Source organism: Clarias gariepinus, chromosome 24, assembly GCF_024256425.1.
Source record: "Clarias gariepinus isolate MV-2021 ecotype Netherlands chromosome 24, CGAR_prim_01v2, whole genome shotgun sequence".
NCBI classification, from domain to species: Eukaryota; Metazoa; Chordata; class Actinopteri; order Siluriformes; family Clariidae; genus Clarias; species Clarias gariepinus.
In genome coordinates this window covers 14,890,159-14,915,451 of record NC_071123.1, presented here as the reverse complement: position 1 = coordinate 14,915,451, position 25,293 = coordinate 14,890,159, and the positions used below count along the sequence as shown (strand labels likewise).

At 39.5% G+C, this 25,293-nt stretch overlaps 1 protein-coding gene across 9 annotated transcripts in view; it reads right to left on the bottom strand.

Moving 5' to 3' along the window:
• specc1 (sperm antigen with calponin homology and coiled-coil domains 1) overlaps positions 1 to 25,293 on the bottom strand; it is a 101,508-nt gene that overhangs the window by 26,382 nt on the left and 49,833 nt on the right. For 8 of the 9 annotated variants that reach the window (XM_053484948.1, XM_053484949.1, XM_053484951.1 and 5 more), the window contains 9 exons: positions 23,407 to 24,947; positions 16,315 to 16,522; positions 15,790 to 15,863; positions 14,178 to 14,353; positions 9,991 to 10,157; positions 9,304 to 9,404; positions 9,140 to 9,212; positions 7,541 to 7,667; positions 1,626 to 1,728 (listed from right to left, as the gene is read on the bottom strand). In XM_053484948.1, the coding sequence (XP_053340923.1) occupies positions 1,626 to 1,728; positions 7,541 to 7,667; positions 9,140 to 9,212; positions 9,304 to 9,404; positions 9,991 to 10,157; positions 14,178 to 14,353; positions 15,790 to 15,863; positions 16,315 to 16,522; positions 23,407 to 24,947 (2,570 nt within the window). Of the gene's footprint in view, positions 1 to 1,625; positions 1,729 to 7,540; positions 7,668 to 9,139; positions 9,213 to 9,303; positions 9,405 to 9,990; positions 10,158 to 14,177; positions 14,354 to 15,789; positions 15,864 to 16,314; positions 16,523 to 23,406; positions 24,948 to 25,077; positions 25,205 to 25,293 lie in introns of those variants that run through there. The other variant, XM_053484953.1, reaches the window with a different exon arrangement.

Sequence of the window (25,293 nt, the reverse complement as noted above, 5' to 3'; positions counted from 1 at the left end):
GCCTCAGGCCACGACTGTTCTCTGGATTCCTAATCTCTGCTTCCTTATCTCTGTGCCTTTTGGCTTTAATTTGAGACGTATGCTCAAATTAGGCGCACGAAGAGGAATAGCTGTAAATGGACTGAGCACGTGACAGACTGTAACAGATGGTCTTTATAAAAGTTAAAGGTTAATGTGATCTGGTGCTTGTTTTTGCATTAGCTCCCCCCCCCTCCAGATACATGTTTGTTCTGTTTGCAGGAAAACCCCACCACCTTCCACCAAAAAAAAACAACAAGAACAATTATGACCTCATCTAAGACATATAGTCAGATGAAAAGACGATGCTAGACAGAAAAAGGACAAAACTAGCAATGACATCAGCATATTTTGCATTTTTGCAAAAAAGTGTGACTTTAGCAGGAAGTGACACCTACAGTACACTACACACGCACTAAAGCATATTTTATCTGTCTAACTCGAACCCTCCTGTGCTTACTGTATTATTTCCCCCTGTTGCTAATCTAAGCAACACTGGATGTCGTAATACCGGCATCGAGAAGCTGAAAAAGAATCTGACTCTTAGGAAAGAACTTAATTACAAAGCCACCCATGGAATAAATGCACGAGCAAATGATACTCTGACTCATAGTCGAGGATGAAAAACCCCAACTATTAGTGTAAGCTTCTTATTGCATTCCAACAGCGGCGGGACACACTATTACCCCTTTATAGGTAAAAGTACACGTACAGTAAGTAAGAAGAAACAATGAGGACAGTGGAAAAAAAAATAAAAATAAAAATTCCCATGCTCTCAGTGCATTGTTTCTAAATCTTCCCAAGACACGATGAAGCATTTAACATGGATGTTAAGCTGACATTTGCCTCATGAAGTGATCTGGTAAATCCACTGAATAGCGTGATATGTCATTGTGAAAGAATAGAATCTCCAGAGTAAGAAAAAGATGACTAAACATTTTTCTGGGAGGTCTGCCTTAGAGCTAACTCATGTTACTGGAATTTCTCTTCTTTTCTCTCTCTCACACGTATAATAGCGGTTATTCTTAGCCGTCGACCTAAATATCTATTTATCCTTAAATAAATCCATGATGTAAAATAGAAGAAACCATAAAACCATACATACACATCTTTGTTTACCAGAGGAGACTATTAGGGGAGCTAAGCGCTTCAGCTCTCACACACGAACACGTTAGAGGCTCGTCTCTAATCCCCATTGGCCGTATAGAGGCTATTAGCACGAGGAGCCATGGGAACAAATCCTAACACCCAGGAAAGTGCAGAAACAGCACTGTAGACCTAAACACACTAACAAATGTACACAGTTCTGCTTCGAAACACATGGACAGTGCTAATAATTTCACACAATTTCCTTGGTACCTTGGCGCAGGGAAAAAAAAAAAAAAACTGACGATCCTCGCCATTATCCAAGTTCACACAGATTATTTTTGACTTGTGCTGACATGAACCCAAAAGCATGAATGTGACAGCGAGCGGTTCTTGTGTGAAAATTTTGAACAAAACACATGAGGAATATAAAAGAGGGAGAGAGAGGGAAAGAGAGAGAGAGAGAGAGAGAGAGAGAAAGGGTGATGTGAGGGGACGAGGTTACGGTCTGTGCTCCTTACCGGATAGCCTTCTGTTTTCTTCTGGCACCACTTCAGTAGCGCGTTCCTCTTAGATCCCCCGTACTCCCGCGCCAGAGCGGCCAGAGGGTCTGTTCTTTCCACACTGACATCAGGGACACACACACACACACACCAGTTGTTCACACTGCAACTGTGGATGTATGCATAAAAGTTAAAAAATATATTTTTTTAATCCAAATAAATTCATTCATGACAATTTCAGTTAATGTGTATGCATATTGTGGTCTTTATCATACATACAGTACACCAAAAAAAAGTCACACACTAATATTTCATTGAACCACCATGACCTTTTTCCAGGTCTTTACAGTCAATTCTTTTAACTCCCTAGCAAATTGATGACTTATTTCCGAGAAGTCTTACTGATGTGTGGTTTTCTTGAGGCTACACAGCTGTTTAGTCCCAATCCCTTGAGGTCTCTTCGCATAATGTGTTTAAATATGCTCTTATTTGATTTCACTACGCGAGGGATCTCCAATCATGCTGATTCAGAATGTTTTTCCGATCACGTGTCTTCCCCGATGATGGTGGTCCACCACTATCCTTCCTGGTTTTAATTATGCTATTTTTTTTTTGTTCCTTTAGCAATCTTCTTAGTTGTTTTCTTTGTGTGATACAGGGCAATAATTTGAGAGTAATATCTTTGCTATGGCCACAGGACATGTCTTTTGACATGGCTGTTTAAGAAATGAGAAACCACTTACTGCATCAGTTAGGGTTAAATAACTTGTTGCCAGCTAAACCAAACTAATCACTGCAGTAATTATACAATAGAAGGCTCTTAAATGTTCAATTATTTGAATCCAACCGGTGACTTTTTTTTGTTTTGGCTGGGGAATATACTGTGTATGTGCACTAATCAGGAATAATATTATAACCACCCTCACCTAATATTGAGTAGGTCCCCCTTTTTGCCACCAAAACAATGATGCACTGTGTTTTCTGGCATCATTCTACGACCAACTCAATATTACCAAAAGTGATTCAAGGAAGTAAAATCGATGTACTGGTGAAAGGGTCAAGTCAAGTCAAGTAGGTCAAGGCCAAACCAGCCTAACCACTGCACACTGAGAACATCCTCCTACAGGAGCTTGCTTTGTGGTTGCTCTGACCCAGTTGGCTAGCCATCACAATTTGGTTCTTCTCACAGTAGCTCATTACAGCGGTGACTGGATGTGGGTGAAATATATTAGGCAGCAAGTGAACATTTTGTCCTTGAAGTTGAAAACAGAAAAAATAGGCAAGCATCAGAATTTGTTTGGCCTAATCGTGATGGCTAGTTGACTGGGTCAGAGCAACACCAAAACTGGTCCAGGATCAAGGTGGCCAAGGATCACTGATGCACTTGGGGAGTGAAGGAGTCTAGCTCCAATAGAAGAGCTCCTGTAGCTCACATTGCTGAAAAGGTTTATTCTACAGTAGCTCCAACAGAAAGGTATCAGAATACAGTGCACCACTGTTTTTGGTTTACAGAAGGAGGGGACCTGCTCAATATTACCCGGGTGGTCATAATGTTATGGCTGATAGGTGTACAGTACAATATATATTTATATGTGTGTATGAGATACATAACACAAGGTTAGAGCTTGTGTGTTGTTGTGCCCGTTCTGTGCCAGCTGCTCCCTGCTTTTATTGACATTAGAATGGAAACATAAGTTTTAGCGGATGACAGGATGAGAGACAACAAGGATGTGCAATCTTGTGGGAAGTGTGGAAGACACTGAGGTCATTGCTCTTAGGAGTCACATTATGAGCACAGTCTTCCTGAAATGCTTGTTTGTCTTAAATCTTACACAATAGTGGGAAATTAAAACATTAATAGTAGTCATTAAATGTAGTCATTAATAGTACAATCTGAGGTCGCTATCAACCTAATGTACTTCATGATTATTTCACCAAGAAAATTGTCCCTCAGTGTGTGTTAATGAAGACAAATCCATTATTACTAGGTTGTTACCAGAAAATGAACTTCACCAGTTGGTTAGGTTTAGCTAGTGGGAGTTTCACCCATTTTTTCTTTATGCAGGCCTTCAGCAATCTTTTCACTGCAGGGTTTTTTATATGCCATTTTTTCAGACAGTAAATGTTAACATTTTACTGCATTAAGAACAGAATTGAACACAAACTTACTGGAAAATCAGGGTAATAATAGTAGCAATCCAGTTAAGTACATCAATACAGATGCAAAATACAGCAAGAATATCAAATCGAAAGTAGGAAATGACTCAGCAATAACTGTAATACTTTTTCTAAGAACTTAGAACTTTCATGCTGGCACAAGATTTATGTTTCATTCTGGCACGAGATTTATGTTTTTTAGTGAAAGTGAATTAACAATTTTTCATTGCCATAGTTTGCACACTGAAAAAGAAAGTGTTTGGATGGCAGCATACGGTATGTTTCTCCAAAAACAACCTATTTTTCTGCATTAATGGTACCACACCCCGTACTACTGTACGAGTTCTGCTGACTTTTGGACGTGATGCTGATAACAGCATGTTTGGACCTTTTTCTATTTGACCCAAAGAACATGTGGTGGTTTCCAGAAACTATTTCAAAAGTTGACTCGTCAGACCATAAAACACGTTTCCGGTGTCTCTCAGATGAACCCGAGCTCAGAGAAGTCTTTGACACCTCTGGACTGTATTGATGTACAGCTTCCTTAAGCCCTACAGTAAGTTGCATTTGTAAACACAGCGAACAAAGTGTTCCTGAGTCCACATCATGATCTCCACTATAGAAGCATGACGGTTTTTAAAACATTGATGTCTGAGTGAGAGATCGGAGATCACGTGTATTCAGAAGTGTTTTTTGGCGCTAAGAATTGTATGGTTTTCTTAAATTTCTTGTGTAGTAACGTTGGGGAATGTTACCCTGAACATACAGTACTGGATAATTTGCAAACACACACTTAAAATCACACTTGATTTTTTGATTGATGAATCAATGGAGTAGTGTTTCTCTTCTAAGGTCAAGACTGTACTGATAATTACAGACAGTTTTGATGGCCAATTTTTAAACTGTCCCAGCTTTTTTGGAATTGGTGTTGTAGACAAAACTGCTGTCATATTTCATAACCAATAAAATAAATTCTATCCTGGGTTCAACTGCAAACATATAAAAGCTTTGAACATTCCATTAAAAAAAACTAATCTCTGCTTTAAATAACACTTAACACATAACTAAAAGCATGGTCCTTTTACTGTGGGGTTTTGTATACACCATTAATTCAGACATTAAAAGTTAACATTTTGCTGCATTAATAACATAGTGGAACACTCACTTACAGGAAAATCAGTGTAATGTATTACAAGCCAGGAAGCTAGTTACGAATGCTAATACAGAAGCAAAATGCAGCAAGAATAACAAAATCCCAGTAGGAAATTACTCAGCAATAATTTTAATATTTGCTCTTAGAACTTTAGTAATTTTATTCTGGCACAAGACGTGTTTTTTTTTTGTGAAAGTGAAAAGGTTTTTCTTTCTTTCTCGAGTTGGTAAATTTGAAGAAAAAAATGCTTTTATTATAACAATAATAATAATAGGCAGCATGGTGGTAAGTGTTTATTGCCTCACACCTCCAGGGTTGGGCGTTAGAATAACCAATTTCTAATTGGTGTTTCCAAACAGCCTGTAGTATACAGTATGGTTGGGTGTGTGAATATGTGTGCTTGTTATATACGATGCTTGGGCCCCTATCAAGGGTGTACCTCGCCTTGTGCCGTCTGTCCCCTCTATGACCCTACACATCAGCATAGACAATGAATGATGATCAGCATAGATAATAAATGGATGAATGAGAAAATTGATAATAATGATAATATGAGGGTAAGTCAAACCTTACCCACACTCTGACTGCAGAAAAGACAAATACATATATATTTTTTAAATAATCTCTTTTCCTCTTACAGCCGGAGGCACAGAGAGAGCTGATTGGCCAAGCTCTCTTAGGGGAAAGGGGTGAGAGGTACTTGCGCTTCCACATTAATCACGGCTCTACAGACAATCAGGGGCGTCTTTGAGCTTGCGCATGCGGAAGGAGCGGCTAGCGCTTTCCTCCGAGTGTGTTACTCCGCCCCAATGGTGCGGGAGCAAGCAGTTAAAAAAGATGCGGTCGGCTGACGTCACGCGGTTCGGAGGAAACACGGGATAGTCTTCGCCCTCCCGACTGAGTGGTAGTAGCAGCCTTATTGAGGAGCCCCCTAGTAACGGGGAGGAATTGGCTACGACTAATATTGGGGAGAAAAAAATTAAAATAAAATAATAATAATCTCCTTTTCGATACACTTTGTCCATCTGTTAACAAGCTTTCACATTCCCACATCATAATTTTTTTTTTATGTTGAGCTGCGAATCACGAATGCACCGCTGTCTTTATTTCTTCATCAAAAGTGAATCTTCGTCCTTGTAGTGCTGCTTTCAGGGGACCAAACAGGCGAAAGTCAGATGGAGTGAGATCAGGACTATAAGAAGGATGCTTTAAGTTTTTTTAGAGTATCGACAGTGTGGGCAGAAATGTGCAAGATCAAATGCTCTTCAATAAGCGTCTCACTGCAATGATCACTGTTGATTGTTAAAGCTTTTTCCTGATAATTTTTCAATACTGGCCTTTGAGAAGCATAAATTTTCCAGCTGATGGTTGACTTTTTAACTTCTTTTTGGTTGGCGATTGAGGATGTTTCCCTTCCATACTTTGCTCTTTACTCTTAGCGTCGTAGTGATGAATCCGTGTCTCATTACCAGTAATGATTCTCTTTAGGAAACTTTCAGCTTAGAGCATCATTGCAAATTTGGTTTGCAGATATCCAAACACTTCTGTTTACGCTCTCCCACAAGTTGTTTTGCCACCGGATACACCCTCAGACCACAAGAAAACACATCACTGCATCACAAGTGAGGCCCTTTTTTCTCACCTACACATCAGTGACTAGGGAGCCTTGAACAGAAAGCGCTGATAAAGACGGTGCAGCCAACAGAAGTTTTAATATAACCGGAGTGATCATATTACTTCACAATTGTAAAGCTGCGACAATGACCATTGTTAAAAGCGCTATATAAATAAAATGAAAATTCTGTCTCACCTTCGTAATAATAATAATACATATTGAATGAAGGTCGTAATTCTCTTGTTATGGATGCCAGTGTTTGTCCATAACTGGCCAGAACTAATTGTACAATTTAGATCATTTAATACAAACTCAGCCTTTCAGAGGGAAGACGTTTTGGTTTGTGCTATCATTAATCTTACAGCACTGCTCCAGGGTTGATATCCTAGCTAACACCACGTCACAGCTTTGATATGATGTTCCCTTACAGTCATATGTGGGTCATATTCTACGACTGACAACTGACACTGTACTGGTGCACATTTTAAAACATTTCCTTACAGAATTCAACATCCCTCAGGCCTCCAGAAAACGTTTTTACATAGTTCTCTTCTCAATACATGTGCTACTAATGCAACAGATATGTGTTATTATTATTATTATTATAAATTGTGTTTTACTTTCAAAACATACAGTAATAACAAGCTTTTGACTTGTGTTAGTGAAGAATGATGACATAAATATACAGAAGTTACTTTTTAATAAAAGATTGAATGCTTGGTCGTGCTGTAATGTTGTGTTTACAGATGCTCACTAAAAGAGACAGGCCCTAAATCATTCTAGACACCCTGTGGTGTTGTAATGTCTCTATTGGACAACAGGAGGACGCTCCAAAATTATAAAATGCCTTTCACAGTGCAATAAGAAGTTAATTCATTAGCTCTGTGTTAATAATCCTTGATTTGACAGTTTGTGAGGTTTTGATGTGGGAATAGCAGTCTAACATCTTTTCTGTGTGTGTGTGTGTGTGTGTGTGTGTTTGCGTGCGGGCAGATGCACTTTGCTTACTTGAGCCTACTGTTGGCCCGGCTGTAAGTGAACGAGGACGTTCTGCTGTTAAACGCAGCTGGAGTTTTGATGACTGACTCGAGGGACGGACTCTTTCTCATCAGAGACGAGGGCTTCAACTCATCAACTAAACATGAGACAGAAGCAGACAGGAGTTACAGATGCAGAACTGAAAAAAAAAAAAAACTAAACAAACAAAAAAGGACAAAAACAAAGAGTGACTCATGGTGTATTCAAGCCTCCGGCAGTTAGTTATGCAGTATTTGTTCAAACGATGCTGCAACACACTTTCGTGACTCTTGTTATACTCTTGTATTTATGCAGCTGGGATTTATTATAAAAAAATTAGTAAGATTTGATGTAAGTACATTCAGGGTAGTCATGTGATGTACACTACCGCTCAAAAGTTTGGGATCACTTGCAAATTTCTTTGTTTTTGTTTAGTGATTTATTTTCAACAACAATACTGGGAATTTCAAAACTATAAAATAACACAGATGGAATTAGGTAATTACGTAACAACAACAACAACAACAACAACAGTCAGTTGTTATTTTAAGACATGGAGGATAGCCTTTCTGGAATACGTAATTTTTGTAAGAACAGTATTGTCAAGAGAATTTGCAAAACCCATCAAGTACCATGATGAAACTGTCTCTCATGAAGACCGTCCCAGGAAAACAAGACCAAAACTTACCTCTGCTGCAGAGGAGAAGTTCATTTAGAGTTACCAGCCTGAGAAATTAAGGCCGTTATGAAGGATTTACAGACTATAAGTAGCAGATACATCTCAATATCTGTTCAGAGGAGATTATTGCATATTTTGGACACCTTCAGTATCGCTTTACAATGTAGAAAGAAATAAAAATCAGGAACGACCATGGAGTTAGAAAGCCTCATCAAAGCAGGGGGAAAAAAAAAATACACGAATCCTATACTTGAGAACTTGAGTAAGTAGAGGTAACCCAGATAAAATATTTTAGACAGTTATGAATGATTTAGGTCTCAAGCTGCTTGCTAAAGAAGGTAATATTAAACAGACTTCTATGAAACAAACTAAAAACACCAAAGATATGATTTAGATGATATTCTCATAGAAACATAAGAAACATTTCATACTGCCAAATTATGCTGAGAATAATGCCAAGAATAACACAAAATTGAGTATTAATCACTTTCAGGGTAGATTGACGCAGCCTGACCTCTTTATTGTCTGTCTTAAAGTTAATAAGATAGAAATCACAACTTGTTGTGTTACAGAGATTCTGGAAAAATTCAGTGCACATTCACAATTCACAATTTAATTTTGTTTCCATTTTTGAGTTTCAATGTCATTTAGTTGTTTTGTATTAACAAAAGCCACAATTTTAGTTGTTCCAGTTACAAAATAACATAATTTAAAAGTAAATTTCACTTAAATTACAACTCCTTTCACATGGATTCTCACATGGTGGAACCCTTCCTGCTTATTAACCACTCTTGCTTAATTAATGACATTTGTTTGTTATGGGATTTCCATTTTGTGGTGCGTCCCTGATAAAACGATCATCTGCTCAATCAGATATGAGAATTTTTTATAATCAACAGTGCTTTTAGTACCTGAGTGAGAGGAATCCATGAGGTTGAGTCTTCTGTCCAGGGTTTTAGACAGAGGCTTGATACCTGAAGGCCTCTGTTACAAAGCAATTGAGGTTTTGTTTAGAACAACAAACAAACAAACAAAAAACACAGAATTGTGCGTTGTGGGATTTGTACAGTAGCACCTGTATGGGTGAGACAGCAGCTGCAGGAGCAGTGCGGACCGGGATTCCACTTAAGGGACTTCTAGGAGATGTGGGCATCTGCACTGTACCGGTGGGTCCATCTGAAGGAGGAGAAAACAGGATTGAAATAGGTACTTTGTGTACAGTACGAAAAAAAAAAAAAAAACGATTGCAAGACCGAAATCCAGGTTTTGTACCGGGATATCTTTAAAATACCCAGTCCTGCGAAGCCTCTGTCCTGAACAGTAGTGCTGATTCATTACCGGATATACGCAGCCAGACAGCCGTTTGGACCATGTTTCATGAGGCCATTGTAAAAGTGCCATGATTACATGCCTTTAAGATGAATAGTCACAGCCATCAATAACACGGCTCTTTGTCTTGTTATAACAAGCATGTTAAATAAACTCTCTAATCCTTTGCACTTATCTTTTCAAAGTGAGCCCCAACAGATCTTATTTTTTTTTCCTACAGAAGTTTTATTTAAAAACAAGGCTTATAAAAATTGAGCTGCACAAGTCGCCTCTGCAGGATAGATGCCGTTTAAGACGAAGCACACATTTTGAGGACCTCTGCCCTGCTGTGAGGACAATTTGGTAAGTGAGGTCCAAATATTTATAAACTGAAAAGAAATAAAAAATATTGAATATGAAACAAGCACAATGAAGAGAAAACAGGAGTCCTCACATTTGACAGATGTGTCAAAGGACTTGATGAGGGATTTGACTGTGGCTTCTGCCTCTGAAGGTGTGCTGTTTTCACTCTCACTACCAGGTGCATTCTGGGTCATGCCAATTCCACTCCACTGAGGACTGCTGTCCGAATCTGAGAGACTCCCCTCCTCCAACCGCAACCTGCCAATCGTACAAATACAGATGCAATGCAAAGTGGAAGGTTTTGGATAGTGGAAAGGAATGTCAATGCTTATAAATTAAGCACTAACTAGATTTAACATTGAGTATTACAATCCCATGTGGCTACACTTGTAGCACTCATGCGAATATTTCATGCTTATCATTAGTAATCACAAACATCTTCACACTTCACAACATTCTTAAATGATACCCAAGCCAACACTATGACATATGGCCCCCTGGTAAGGGATGCACTAAAACATGGAAATGGCCAGAAGGAAATAAAAAATAAATAAATAAAACAAAACACACACGCGGACATATAGAACAATAAAAAACTATTTATTAATGGCAGTCAAGATATACATTAATAATCTTAAATGATCCAAGTAAACAGCATTTGTGTCATCAGTGAATATGTCACAGTAAAACGGGTTAAAATGCAAATAAATTAAAGCTCTGCACAATTAGGAGTTTCTGAATGCGTTCTCTGAATGACTGTAAAACCCTAGGTGTGTGTGTGTTTTTTTTTTGTGTGTGTGTATCCAGAAAGTTCCACAGCAGTAAGTGCTGTATGGTTAAACAATTCTGAGGCAAAACGTATGCTTTTGAGGATGCAGTAGATGGCTTTCTGAAACCTGAGATAATCAAAGTGGCAGTAAAGTTTTCAATTAAGGTTTTCTGAATAACTGTTCAGTGTTTTCAAGTTGAGGAGGGAAAAAAACCTTCCCTCAATTCAAATGTCCTTTTAAAATGAAACACCACTACGCCATCTAGTGGTGGCTAGCATACACAACATTGTTGATAAAATGTTGATAAAATACTTTACATCCTGAAGGTTCTCTGAAACCGTAAGTCAAAAATGAACTGAATCAAATGTGCAAGGTGAATCCTTGTTGATGTAAACACTCAGAAAAAGCAGTACAATGAACAGTACAGTGTGTGAAATCACAAGACTGCAAATCAAGCAGGACTGTAACAATTACAGTGACTCAGTCCATGGCAAATGTATATTAGAATTAAAGCAAACCATCGGTCTTTGTAAATCAGGCATATAGAAGAAAGTGCGAATTTAGTTGCAATGCAATTCTTTTCAAGGCTATACTTTATATTATCTGTTTTTTAAAGTACACGAGTATAATAAATACTCTACAATTGTTAATTGTACTCCGTAATCTCTCTTTTGATCTGAGATTTTAAGATTTGTTGGCTTAAGCCAAATTGTCAAACTACAGAAGGAGGTGAATGACAGTATTTGTATGATACCCAATACTTTGGTATGTACAGTTTTAACAAGTAAATTTAATATATGTGCAATCCAACTTTGCTTTCTGTAAATAAATACTTCATTAAGCGTTCCATGCAAAATAAAAATGCATTTTTTTAAATGAAGTATTTACGTGGTTAAAGATTCATGCCATCATGTTTATTACACCTCAATACTGATACACAGACACACACATTGAAATACTGTCATTTGTTCATATAAATATAACACTGTATTCTTTATTATCCCTCCACTGCCGTCTTGGTGCCTTCAAACGCTGATCCGGCAGTGATTCTGAAACACAAAGCAGAAAAGGGTGTCCAAATGAACTAGGATCTGACATGTACCTTATTAAAAACAACAACAACAATAACAGAAATCAACACCTTAAAGCCATTAGGAATGGCCACATCACCAGGTCAGATGCTCATTCCATTATCATGCATGTCTGAAATGCATATAGCACTGTGTTTAATCTAAATGAATTCTGCAAACTACACAGGCAATGTAATTAAAAGATAAGAGATTTGGATTCAAGTTCCAAGCTTTCTAGAAAATGTTCATACAGACTTCAGCAACTTCTACAAACTGCAGGTGGCGCCAAATACCAAGAGGTGGACAGAGGAAATAATAATAGGCACACACACACACACCAAACAACAGGCAACGCAAAAACAAACAAAAACAATAAAAAGCATAAAGGAAACAAAATAAATGGAAGCACATTCATATAATGGACAGAGAACAACCATTACAGACATTAGGGCCAGAGGAAGGAGGTAATAAGATCAGCACACAAGCTCTTAAATACAGTCATCATTACTTCTTCCACTCTGGTAGATCCATCCATTCACTACTCATTTAGTACGAGAGCTTGGCTGTCGCTAGCAGTACACTCACCTGGGTGTTACATAAAGGTGGCCATGTCTGAGGGAAATCCTTTAGAGAGCGACCTCAGGAAGCGTCTGAGGAAGAGGGGATAGCGCGGTACATCGGCTAGTCCGTTTGGGTGCGGTGGGGGAGAGTAAAATACAGGTATGTGCAGATCTTTAATGATCTGGCAACCCAGAGACTCACAGAATGTATCGTAACTACAGTCTTACGATTTCAGCAGCTACGATACTGTAGTTTCTGCTTGACTATCAATCCTAAAACTCTAAATGTTTATTGAATACTGATCTGCCATACTTATCTGGTACAAACCTGAAAAAAAAGATCACATCTACAGTATTATAAATTCTTAGATCAGTATTCAATAAAAAAAGAAAGTCCACTGCGACCTGGAGGAAATGCAACAAGAAATCAAAAAGAAAGAGTGGAGTGGCTTGTTAAGAGGGAGAGACAATGAAATAAACTGTAAATTAAATTAAAAATGCTACTGTTCAGCAGACTCATGCAGGAGACAGAGAAAACATCCACCAGGATAGATAGGAGAGGACACACAGCAGGGAGCAGGACACGTAGTGTACTACAGGACCACTCACACAGTACTCAGACCTCGGAGACTCGCCTTCCACACCGCCGACACTCAACCCTGTCTCATTCATTATCTACTGTAGTTCAAATAATTAGGATCACCTGTCCTACTATTAATCACCTGACGCCAGTTTATTAATTTCAGTTTAATTACCAATATCTAGCTTGCTAGTTTTCTAATTTTTTGACTTATTATTTGGCATATGAAAGGTTCTGACTGAACGTACACTACCGCTCCAAAGTTTGGGATCACTTTCTAACTCCATGGTTGTTCCTGATTTTTATTTCTTTCTACATTGTAAAGCAATACTAAAGGCATCCAAAATACACAATAATCTCATTTGAACAGTTAATATTGCTATTTGTGATCTATAAATCCTTCATAATGGCTCTAATCAGAGATAGTGTTTGATAATTGGTGGTTTCTGATCCTAATAACTCTAAATGAAATTCTCCTCTGCAGCAAAGGTAAGTTTTGGTTTTGTGCATGATGGGTTTTGCAAGTGCACTTGACACAAAACTGTTATTATATAACTACTTAATTCTATATCTGTTCATTTATAATTTTGAAATCCCCAGTATTGTTGTAGAATGTAAAAAATAAATCGCTTAAAAAAACCAAAGAAATTTGCATGTGATCCCAAACTTTTGAGCGGTAGTGTAAATATCAGGTACAGGAAAATGTTACTGTACACTGTTACATAAAAAATAAACAGTTAAAGACAATGGCATTGTATTATATTTTTATGATTTCCTTTGCATGAGAAAAATGTATAAATCTTTTTTAACCTTAACATTTAAAACACTTTATAAAAAACTAACAAGCCCGAGTTTGATCTAAGTGACCAGAGTAAGCAGGATTTTTATCGAGCATGTTTCACACTGTGCTGCTGTAAAGAGCTGAGAGGAAACTGGAGAGAACTGTGTAAAAGAGCAGAGGATATAAAAGCAGCAGAGGGTTTTGTGTTTTTCGTGACAGAGCCGTTTCGTCTGAAATGTGATTCGTCCATAGCATTCAGAAGAAGCCCTTAAACATACAGTATACACCTAAGTATAAGGACGTTCCAGGTATTAAAAATGTCATTAACCTGCTATATAATATAAGTGGCTATACAAGATTAATTTTATATAATAAATCGACCTGCCCTGAAGACAGATCACACATCTGAACCCAAACATATTCAGAGCTCATAGGCTGCAGGAGACGCACAAAGTGATGTAACTGGAGCTCTTGGGAGTTGAGAAGAGCAGCTATTCGGGTGGAAGTTCTGCTGTACCTGGCCCCCTGTATGTGCTCGAGTTCTGCAGCCAGCCTCGTGCTGCGCTCCTGTTCCTCCTGCAGCCGTCTGCGTAGCGTCCGCACCTCCTGCTGAGCCTCGACCTTGATGTCATTCGCCACGACCACAGCCGTCTGCAGGTCAGCCTGGAAACGCCGCCATTCCTGTGTCTCGTCCTACAATGCGCACACACACACACACACGATATTATGGTCAGAGTGAAGTATATGACGGCACGATTACACAATTTACAATCAATCTGACTGATTGCACGGAATTAATAATTTTCTAAATGTTAAGTTTATTAGATCTAGTTATGACATGAGACAAAGCTCTTAGAGTTTTAGAATTTCTCTTTAGTTAGCGCTTTCACTCGAGTAGTGTGCTAGCTAATGAATTCATTTAACCCTGTGAGTGCAGTCATAAATCATCAGCAGTCAATTGTAGACTTAAATACTACCAACTTTAGGTTGAGTGAATTTCTTTGTTAAATAGAAGGAATTAGTTTAAATATAAATTAGATTTAGCTGAGTTTTAGTCGTAGACTGATTAGTATACTAAGCACCGCAGTAGGATGCTAATGCTGCCAAGATTAATGACGGACCTAGAGGGGGAAATAATGAAAGACATTCAAAGATTAAAACCGGTGGTTCTTGAAAAGTAATCTACTTAATGGAATGCTCGATGTGAACACAGTCTGCACATATGATCATGACAACAAACCGTACAAAACGTACAAGGGAGAAATTAGTTCTAAATCGTGATTCATGTATCATCACACTCTCCTAAAAATTATTTTTTTACCCTTTTTAAAAAACTATTCTAGTAGAGATACACCGATTGATCAGCGAGTGACAGGAATTGTCTGGTTTCCATGACCAATCAGCCTTGAATGTAACCGATTCTGTACCGAGTGTTGCAACAGGAAGACATTTTATGGCGTTACATTACAAAAGCCTCCGATCAGTCATACGTCCTTGTTTGTTTAAATTTTTCTCTAAACTCTGCGAGTGAATCAGTCACGTAACCCACTCATTACACACTCTTACACCAGTCTCATCATGCAATTTTTCTCGAAAATCACAGGCGTGTGTGCCTGCATGCTCACCACTGTGCTCATTTTCAAATTTAGCTTTGAGAATCTGGAGACATTCAAGGAAGTAAAACTTTATAATTCTTTAGGTGTTGGAAATAAAAATTATGTCAGTTGGCATTATCAGAGACACTGTACAGTAAAAAATTTATAGTTACAGGTTAAGTGTTAAACTGTTGTATTTATAGTTGGTTTGCATTGTTTAAATGCTCGCTTGTTATTAGGAACGGGCTGCATTCGGTTACTCATGTCTAGTTAAGTTGAGAAGCTGCTGAATATTGTTTTTCAAAGGTTCAAGGTCTTTAATTTGTAACAAAATTTTTATGAGAAAAAAATTAGCAATTTTATAAAATATTGATTCCAAAAAACGTGATGCTGAAGGAATCGCAATATACTGTAAACTGAATCGGCACCGAGGTACAGTATGGCGATAATATCATATCAAGTGGTCACTGGTGATTCCCATTTCAACAACCCTGCTCTTAAAGCTTAAAAAGCAATATCTCTAAGGAAGCCTACCTTCATTTGTTTGTTTACGGCTTTCAACTGCCTGTCCTGCTCCATCTTGTGCTCCTCTAGCCGCTTGATTTGACCTAAAAAACAATTAATAAAACAGAAGATGAGATGGTGTGTTTACTTTAACTGGGCAAACACAAAATAAAGCTTGCATGTGAAATAATGGCAGAAAAAATGTTTAGGTAGTCTTAAGATACCCTGCTCTGACACAAAAAATGTGAAACGATAAGAAGCTACAGTATGTATTTATGTATCTAAAATAGAGAAAGACTTCTTTCATTAAAGATCGGGATGCAAATGATTAATCAAAACTAGTTAATGCTTGAGTAGGGGCAATAAAAAAACTCAGCTGGAGTTTAACCCAGTCCATCCAGACTGCAGCAGAGAGCTATGCTAATTACAGCCACCAGTCTGTGGAACAAACAGGGCCTGGAGAAAAGTGCACACAGCTAGTGTTGTATGAAGAAAAAAACAAAAACAGACAGAAAGAAAAAGACAAACAAAGAAAGAGAGGTGTGGTCTCCATACTCTCCAGGTCCAGGATGAATTGGTTGGTGTGCAACTGAACTGCCCGCTGCTGCTCCACCTGGTCCTCTAGCTCAAAAATCGTCTCCTTAAGATCCCTAATTTGGTTCTCTCCGTCTCTGCTCTTTTCCTCCAGAACAAGCATGCTAGCTTTGTATTCTTGCTCCTGTGACTCCAGTCTCTCCTGATGCTTCTGCTGGTCTGCCTCAGCCTGCAAACACACACACACACACACACACACACACACACACACACACACACACACACACAGGACAGAATTAATAAAATTATTCATATACAGTCACAGAAATGTACTGTCATACTGTCATTCTATAGCAAACCAGCTACACTAGTCTCACACATAGTAACAAAAATAAAATAAAATATAGTTGCAAGCACCGATTTGTATATATTGGCCTCCAAAAAACCCCAGATGCTGGAAAGCATCAAACTATCACATAATGTGATGTCCCTCTATGTGATGTGCAGAAAAGTGGTTAATAACTTTACACTGGGTGACAAGTTTAAGACATCGTCACAGCTGACCTGTTTGAGAAATCAAAAATTCCTCTACAATTTTGCAAACTCAATGTATTGTCATGAAACAGGTAATGTCCGTCATGTGCCTGAAAACTTCATAGCTTCCGCGCACTAGTGATGGGAAGTTTGGATAATTTTAGCAACTCGGTTCTTTGAATCACGTTCGGAAAAATGAACAAATCTTTTTTGGAGTCATTAAGTTAATTTCGTTCTTTTGTCAGAAATAAAATAAAATAAGCAGAACTCCAACACGTCTACATACACAAATTTTGGCTATAGTTCCAGTAATGAAAATATAACAATGCAGCTAAGGACATACAGTATTATAATAAACAGAATGAGCAGCTCACCATCATATATTTTAGTCTGAGTCGTTCATTGTTTTGAAATTATTGCACTGTATACGCTATGATAGTCACGTGACAAAAGAACGAACTATTTGAACCAAAAAGACCCAAAGGTTACTACTCATTTCTGTTTCCTGTAGATAACTTACGAAGGTTTTGCGATGCTTTGTGCACCCAGTAGAAAATGAACAAATCACTCTCCAAGACTACTGAGTCAAATTATTAAAGATTTGTTTAAAAAGAACGAATCGTATAGGAATGATCTATCACTACCGCGGCAGCTCGTGAGATCCTATTCCTCGTGAGACGCGCATACTTATTGGCCACATCTGTATAAAACCCCTAGGATAATGCAAGGAAATGCAACAGTGAAAGACCTTGGTGTGATTATTGATTCCAGCCTTTCATTTGAAGCACATGTAGATAATATTACCAGGATAGCATTCTTTCACCTCAGAAATATTGCCAGAATAAGAAATTTATTGTCGCTAAATGACGCAGAAAAACTAGTTCATGCTTTTATGACCTCTAGGTTGGACTATTGTAATGCCTTACTGTCTGGTTGTTCAGCTAGATGCATAAATAAGCTTCAGCTAGTCCAGAATGCAGCAGCGAGAGTCCTCACCAGAACCAGAAGATATGAGCACATCACCCCTATCTTATCTTCACTCCATTGGCTCCCTGTGAAATTTCGCATTGATTTTAAAATACTACTCTTGACATATAAAGCATTAAATGGTCTCGCGCCGCAGTACCTGAGCAAACTGCTAGTGTCTTACGATCCGCCACGCCTACTTCGATCAAAGGATGCAGGCTGCTTGTCAGTACCGCGTATTATGAAAAATACAGCTGGGGGCAGAGCTTTTTCTTACAAAGCCCCAAAGTTATGGAATAGTCTTCCAAATAGTGTTCGGGACTCAGACACAGTCTCAGTGTTTAAGTCCAGGCTAAAAACCTATTTATTTAGCCAAGCATTTTTATAAATAGATTTTCCATAGGTAAAGGAGCAGATCTGGGGGACTCATGGACGTAGAGTATTATGGTGAACTGGTATGTTTGGATGCTGTCTTCCTCACTCTCATTGATCACTCAGGTTTGTTGACGGTGAGGTGATTGTTTGCTTTACATGTCAGGAAGCCCTCATGTTTGTGTTTCCTTCTGGCTCTCCCTTTTAGTTATGCTGTCATAGTTAGTCCTGCCGGAGTCTCTGCTTGCACTCTTCAGTTAATATACATTCACATTATACACTGTGTGACTGTGACCATACCTAACTGCCATCTCTCCTCTTCTTCTCTTTCCCCCCCTCTTTCTTTTTCCTCCCTCCTCCTGTCTCCCCCTTTCACTCTTTCTCTCTCTCTCTGTCGAGCTACACATGTCGTTCCCGAGCTGCCAGTGATCCAGACTCCCTCTGCCCTCCGGACCTGTCTGACCCATCCTGGTGCCCCGCTTCTGGCTGAAGATCTCGTCACATGGATGCCCCGTGTGTCTCTCTGGGATGCTTCTGGTGTCTGGGAATGATTCTCTCTACCTAGAAAATGGTTCTGGCCTTGACTGGTGTTGGCAACTGTTTCTCTGGGGACTTGACAGTTCGATAGTTCATGACTGGAACTTCTTACAAGTCTACCTGGGTCTTCAATAACTACCTGGACTCCATATTAACATCAATTAACATCAGCTATTATAGCTGAACTGCCTCCCACCCTACACACTGTATTTACTGCTTTCTGTTTTACCCAAATGAGGATGGGTTCCCTGTTGAGTCTGGTTCCTCTCAAGGTTTCTTCCTATTATCATCTCAGGGAGTTTTTCCTTGCCACTGTCGCCCTCGGCTTGCTCACCAGGGACAAACTGACCATTTTGATTCATACAAATTCACATTTCATACAAACTTAAATAATTCTTTTGACTGTGTAAAGCTGCTTTGCGGCAATGAAAATTGCTAAAAGCGCTATACAAATAAAATTGAATTGAATTGAATTGAGGATAACTGACTTCTTGTTCAATAGGGCCCATGCATTTTAGGATTTAATCAGTGATCTGTGCATACTTGCAGGTGTGTATGAGCTATGCAGCAAAATCTTGTGTGAGGGCGGGGCCCAGACTCTCAGGCATCCTAATGGCAGTAGATTCAAACCTGTTTGCTAATTTTCATAACTCTTGAGCATGTTAAGACTCCCCAAAACCCCTTAGGGATCTCACACACTATGATGACATAGGGCTGCTAATCTGCTTTGGACCCTAATAAACAAATCAAGCCATCGTGTTATTCTTCTTCTGGCTGACTATAATGCAATGAGACAGTTGGTGGGCGGGGTTTATTTCTTATTTTTTATTATAGAGTTGCGCAGCGCTGCCCAATGGGTCATGCAGGCTTGTGATCCACCGGGCTGCACAAATAAACCAGATCATCTCTGCGCTATCCAGATTGTCGTGCTGTGCTGTCCACAGGGCCGCGCGGATATTTGGTCTGCCCAGGGCGGCTCAATCGAGTGCCGCGGTTTCGTCCCACTTTTGATGTGTTTGGCTACCCATAGAAACACACCCTATTGTATGGCCGGACATCAACAAGGCATAAAGCCACCAGACCAAACCAACAAACTACAACAACTCCTAATCAACCTGTTTGTTCAAAGATTGCTCGGTCAGCGGTTGAAATTTTCCAAAATGAAACTGAACCTTAAAGTCTGTAATGTTATCCCAGTTAATCTTAATCACACGGGTATTTATTTGACCATTATACTGCTAAGTAAAGTTTCAACTGTTAGCCATCCAGCAAGCATAGGATGTTTAAGCTTCACGCCATAATCTCCTCTCTGTTGTTCTCCTCCTTTAATCTTTCACCAAGGAAGCATGACCACGGATTTCGCAGTGTAATACAGGTTCATCAGGCTGAAACAAATGGACGTACACGGTCACGCAAGATCTAGGATGGAGCATGTGACCCCATCCACCCACACACACACACACACACACACACACACACACACACAATGGTTTATTAAATCTGTAGAAATTGCTGTTGGGTAAAAATAATAAAAGGATATTAAAAGTAATAAAAAGCTACTATAAATGTGTTGTTTTAATTCCAGTTAATCAGTAAAGTGTGTAACTGATGTGTTTGAGGTACCTGAATAATAAAAGTGTGTTCAACCATGGGAAAGTAATTGCTAAGGAAAGCGTAGACTTATAGCTAATAAACCCTAACAAACCACACTGTGCATGTGTACATAATAACTCAGTATAACGTCAGTATAAATATTTTCAGTGGTTCATAGCAACACGACTGTCCTCCTGTAGCATTACAGCAAAACATGAAGTACGTTACTTCCCTCTTATTAGCATTAATATTAAGCTCTTTACTTCTGTATATTTTCGTCCATGTTCGTTATTGAGGAAATGCTCTATAAGATATATGAGTAGTATTTCAACTATAAAGTATTTTGTTCTGCTACGAGCTGTACTCGAATACAGTATTGGATTTTTAAATAGGCTTCACTTACATTGTATAGAAAACACTCATGATGATCATGCTTCAAGCTTTTAAGCCTCTCAGGGTCTTCTTTTAAACACCAAGAGTGAGTTAATGCTTGACAAATCAAAAAATAAAGAAAAGAAGAAATCTAATGGCAGGATGGTGATAAAAAAAAAAGATGGCAGTATTTCACTATTGTTACAGTACATCATCAATGTTACACACTGGCTTTAGATAAAGATTATAATCTTACTTTTTACCTCCTCTGTCTGCCTACATAAATTCCTGTTCTTCCTTTTTTTTCCCCACCCAATCATTTTCTATTTGCTATTCTGGTCAGACTGGTGGTTAATCTGAAGTCCATCCGAGGAACACTGGGTGTGAGTCAGGAAGACACCCCGGTTAGGATAGAATTCCAGTCCATTGTGTTGCATCATCTGAACGCACGAGCAAACAGTACATACATTCACATTTGTTTTAAGTTTTAAACATAAATATTCTACTGACATGTTTTTGGAAGGAGAGAGGAAACCGTCCTGTGAAAACTCAGTCTACTCTCCGAATCTTCTTTATTAATAATATTTTTAGAGGTGAAATATAATCCTAAAATTTCAATAATCTTGCCAAGTCTCATGCACGCAAATCTAACAGACAGACAGATGGACGGACGGACGGACGAGCGGGCAGTCGGGTTGGATGGATGGATGGATAGACGAACAAATAGATAGATAGATAGATAGATACAAATAAATAAAATTGACATTGACATTAATTGTATTAGCGCAGATTGAAGTCTTGTAAGAGACAACTTTATGTACCAGTGGTTTCTTTTGTATCTGAAGCAGCATGCCTGCACCAAACAGTAAGTAAACCGGGAGCTCTTCTTCGGTTTACATTTTGTATTCGAGCTGTACTGCTCTCCTCTAGCACGGCACGTAAAGTTATCTGAGTGTCACGTTCACATTAACAGAATCTGTATGACTTCTTCATGCCAGCTATGAAACCATCTGGCAGTTTAACAGAGTTAAGCTTTGCTAATTTGCATAAAAATCACACCCACCCAAATGACATAGCCTGAGATAAACTTCTGAAAACAGCCTTCATGTGCAGATGAAACATTTGTCCCTTTACTTCTCCTAACTTCACATCAGAAGCAAAAACTAGGGCTATAACGAATAAATGCAAAGCCATAATGTCTCAGTTTAATGAAAGCAGATGAACCACCCTGTTTTCTTTGTTATGGCTGAGCCAGGAAATTAGTAATGTTACAGCTGGAGAAGCAAATAAAGCCGTCCTTCAGTCATGAGATCATAAGTCCTAAATCCTCAGAGACTTACCCTTTTAAACAGTAGAATTTGTAGCCTTAAAGGATTTGGAATCGCTCTCGTTATAGCAAACTGACAGCCTCTGCAGGAGAACGAGCATTAAGCCACAGGGTTTGGCTCCCTGGCAGGAGTTTAGTAGAGGACACACACTAAAGGAGACACAGTTATTATGTGCTGACGAGGTTCACGAGGTACAGGACTTGTAACTGTCGCGTGTGTGTATCTTTTCATTCTTATGGATGATGTGGACTTTAAACCATATAACCAGAACAGCACTGCAACTGCCAAAGACATAATAACAGTATCCTTCAGAAGACCCTTTCTGTGTAATTCATGGCGAAACATGGATGAATGTGAACTGCATTCACTACTAATCAGACATCTGATCAATCCATGCTATTTTATTTATTTATTTATTTACCATAAAACAATCATGGCTTAATCAGTGCCCATAAACATTAATTCTGTCATAACATGTCCTTACACGGCATTGTGTAAATTTACATGATACAAAAAGATTAAAAGTAAAGTTTCTCATGCAGTAATTTTTTATATACAGTATACAGTATGCGTGTACGTGCCAAACCTCTGGCTCATGTTGCGTGATGCACCAAAACGAAACCTCAGGGCCAAATTCAAGGCTGAATTCCAAAAATCACTGAGCAGAATATCAAATCCCAAGTACCAATATTTAATTTATTAGACTGTTTGTTTTAGTAGCATTGCATAAACTATGGCATTGCCTTGAATTATGCTTTTTCGCGAAACTATATCCCAAAAACTACAAAGTGAAAAAAAAAAAAAAAAAGCCTTGGGCCGGAGAACTCTTTAAACATTGGGAAACGTCCCTTTGCAATGAGAAATCAATTGTTGATACAATAATCTGTTTGTACTGTATTTTCTCACCTGTTCAGTAAATAACAAATTAAGCAACAATGCAAACAAAACACCTTTGACAGCTCTGGCTTGTTCGTTGTGGATTTACATCTGGATTCTGTAAAGCCGCTTAGCGACAATATCTTTTACAGTATGTTCCAAATAAAACTGTAAACAAGTAAAACTGAAACGCTTTTCTTTTGTTTTGGCCAAATTATATATCATGGCCAAACTTTTATTATTTCCATAAATAAGTGAGTTTGCCTCAGAGCAATATACATAAAGTAACCCTGGACTGAAGTCATGCCTTGGTTTAGTATCAGGCTTGCTTTGTCACCTATAGCCTTTGTAACATATTTATTTGCCTGGAAGTATGTAACAACATGAAGGTGTTTTAGTAAAGATTTGGTAAGAACAGATGTTAAAGAAATAAAGTGACAAGAAGGGGACAAATAGTCACAACACCATGCTACACTCCAGGATAACAATATATTACACGTACAACAACATCAATGATAACAGCTGAGACACCCACCTTACTGAGCAAACCCTGAATGCGCTCGATGTCCTTGTGAGCTTGCAGCAGTTCCTGTCTCAGCTCTGTGCAGGTGAGCTCCAGTTTGTCTCTGTCTGTGTGCGCAGTTTTCAGTAAGGCCTGCAGCTCTGTGCTGTTGCTGGCACTTTGGACTGCATTCAGCTCCAACACCTTCTGCCGCTCTGTCTCTACCTGGGTCTTCAGACACTCATTCTCCACCCTCAGAGCATCCACGGCTTCACGCTGTTCCACTCTTATCCTTGTTGCCTCTGCTCCAGCCTCCCTCTCACTTTCCAGCTCCTGCTGGATATTCTCTAGCTCATCTTTTAAGCCTCTGACTGCCGTCTGGGCTTCCTGGTGCTCCTTCTCCAAAGCTCTTAGACTCCCTGTAAGCTGCTGCTGAATGTCCACCAGTTTCTCCCTCTCGAACCTGGAGTTTTCTACCTGCTCCGCCAGACGCTGTTCCAACTCTGCGGCCCTGGACGCTCGCGAGGCCTCGACTTCCTGACTTTGGACTTGCTCTCGGAATTTTTGGAGCAGCGTCTCGTTCTTCTGTGCCAGGAGTTCCACACGCTCCCTCTGTTGCTGGAGGGAGGTCTGCAGAAGACTCTTCTCTTCAGACAGACGCTCATTCTCTGCTGTAAGCTCCTGCACGACCTGCTGCTGGTCAGCCAGCTCTTGCAGCGTGGCCTGGAGCTCTTCTGACATGCTGTGGTGGCTCTCCTCCATTTTTTGAATGCGCTCTGTGAGACACTGCAGCGATAGATCTTGTTCCTTGGGGCTCTGCGCGATGCCCTTGCTGCTGCTACTGACTGAATCCGAGCGCGACGGGATCTTCTCAAACTCGGATGAGTCTGGTGATGGAGACCCTTTGGTAATGTCGCTACCAGATGATACAGAGGTTTTAAATGGACTACCACTGAGTGGGACACCTGCTGCCATTTTGTTGCTGCTAATCTCTGGTACAACCCCATTAACAGAGTGTTTGTTTGGGCTGATTAGTGATGTAGAATTAGCGATGGTGTTACCACAGGAGACCGGAGATTTCTCCAACAAGGTAAGCTTTTCCTTCAGAGACTGATTTTCTTGCTGCAAGGCAGACAACTGATTTTGAAAACATCTGTTTTTTTCCTTCATCTCCTCGACTAATGTGTGCGTATCTGTGAAATTCAGCTCGGTTTGCCCCCGCTCTGACGTCCCATCTGGCGTGCCGGCGTCCTGTGGGGAGCCTTTACCTCGGCACCTTTGCAGCTCCATACGTAACTTGCTTATCTCGAATTCTTTGGCCTTGGCCTCAGCTAGCAGTTCTTTAATCTGACACTCCAGGAGGGCCTTGTCTGCACTCTCGGCTTCGATCTTTGTCTTGACAGAACTGCGGGAATGCTTTGCTAGAGCGGACAGACTGGAGGTGCTAGCACTGGGAATCATCTTTTTGGTTGAAGGAGCTCTTAGTTGGTCTCTTAGTGGAGTGCGGTCTCGGGAAATGGTCTGAGGGATGTCCCGTGGAGCAGGTATTCCTGACTTTTTGGTTGACTGGAGACCTACAGGAAAAACACAGTAAAAGATTTAGTTTATGATTACTGTTATGATTTCTGTTTAGCAATGTAAGTGTGTGGGATTGTGGCATAGCGGTTAGTAGTCTGACCACTAGGGTCGAGGTTCGATTCCCACCTGCGTGCATGTAGTTTGCAGGTTCTCCCTGTACTTGGTGTATTTCCTCCGAGTACTGCTAATTGGCGTTACCAAATTGCCTGTACTGTATAAGTGAGTTTCTGCTTGTGTTCCCTGTGATGGATTGACACCCTGTCCAGGGGATACCCTGCCTACTGGCCCAAGCTTTCAGGGATAAGCATTGGGCCTCCAGTGATCCTCTACAGGATAAGTGGT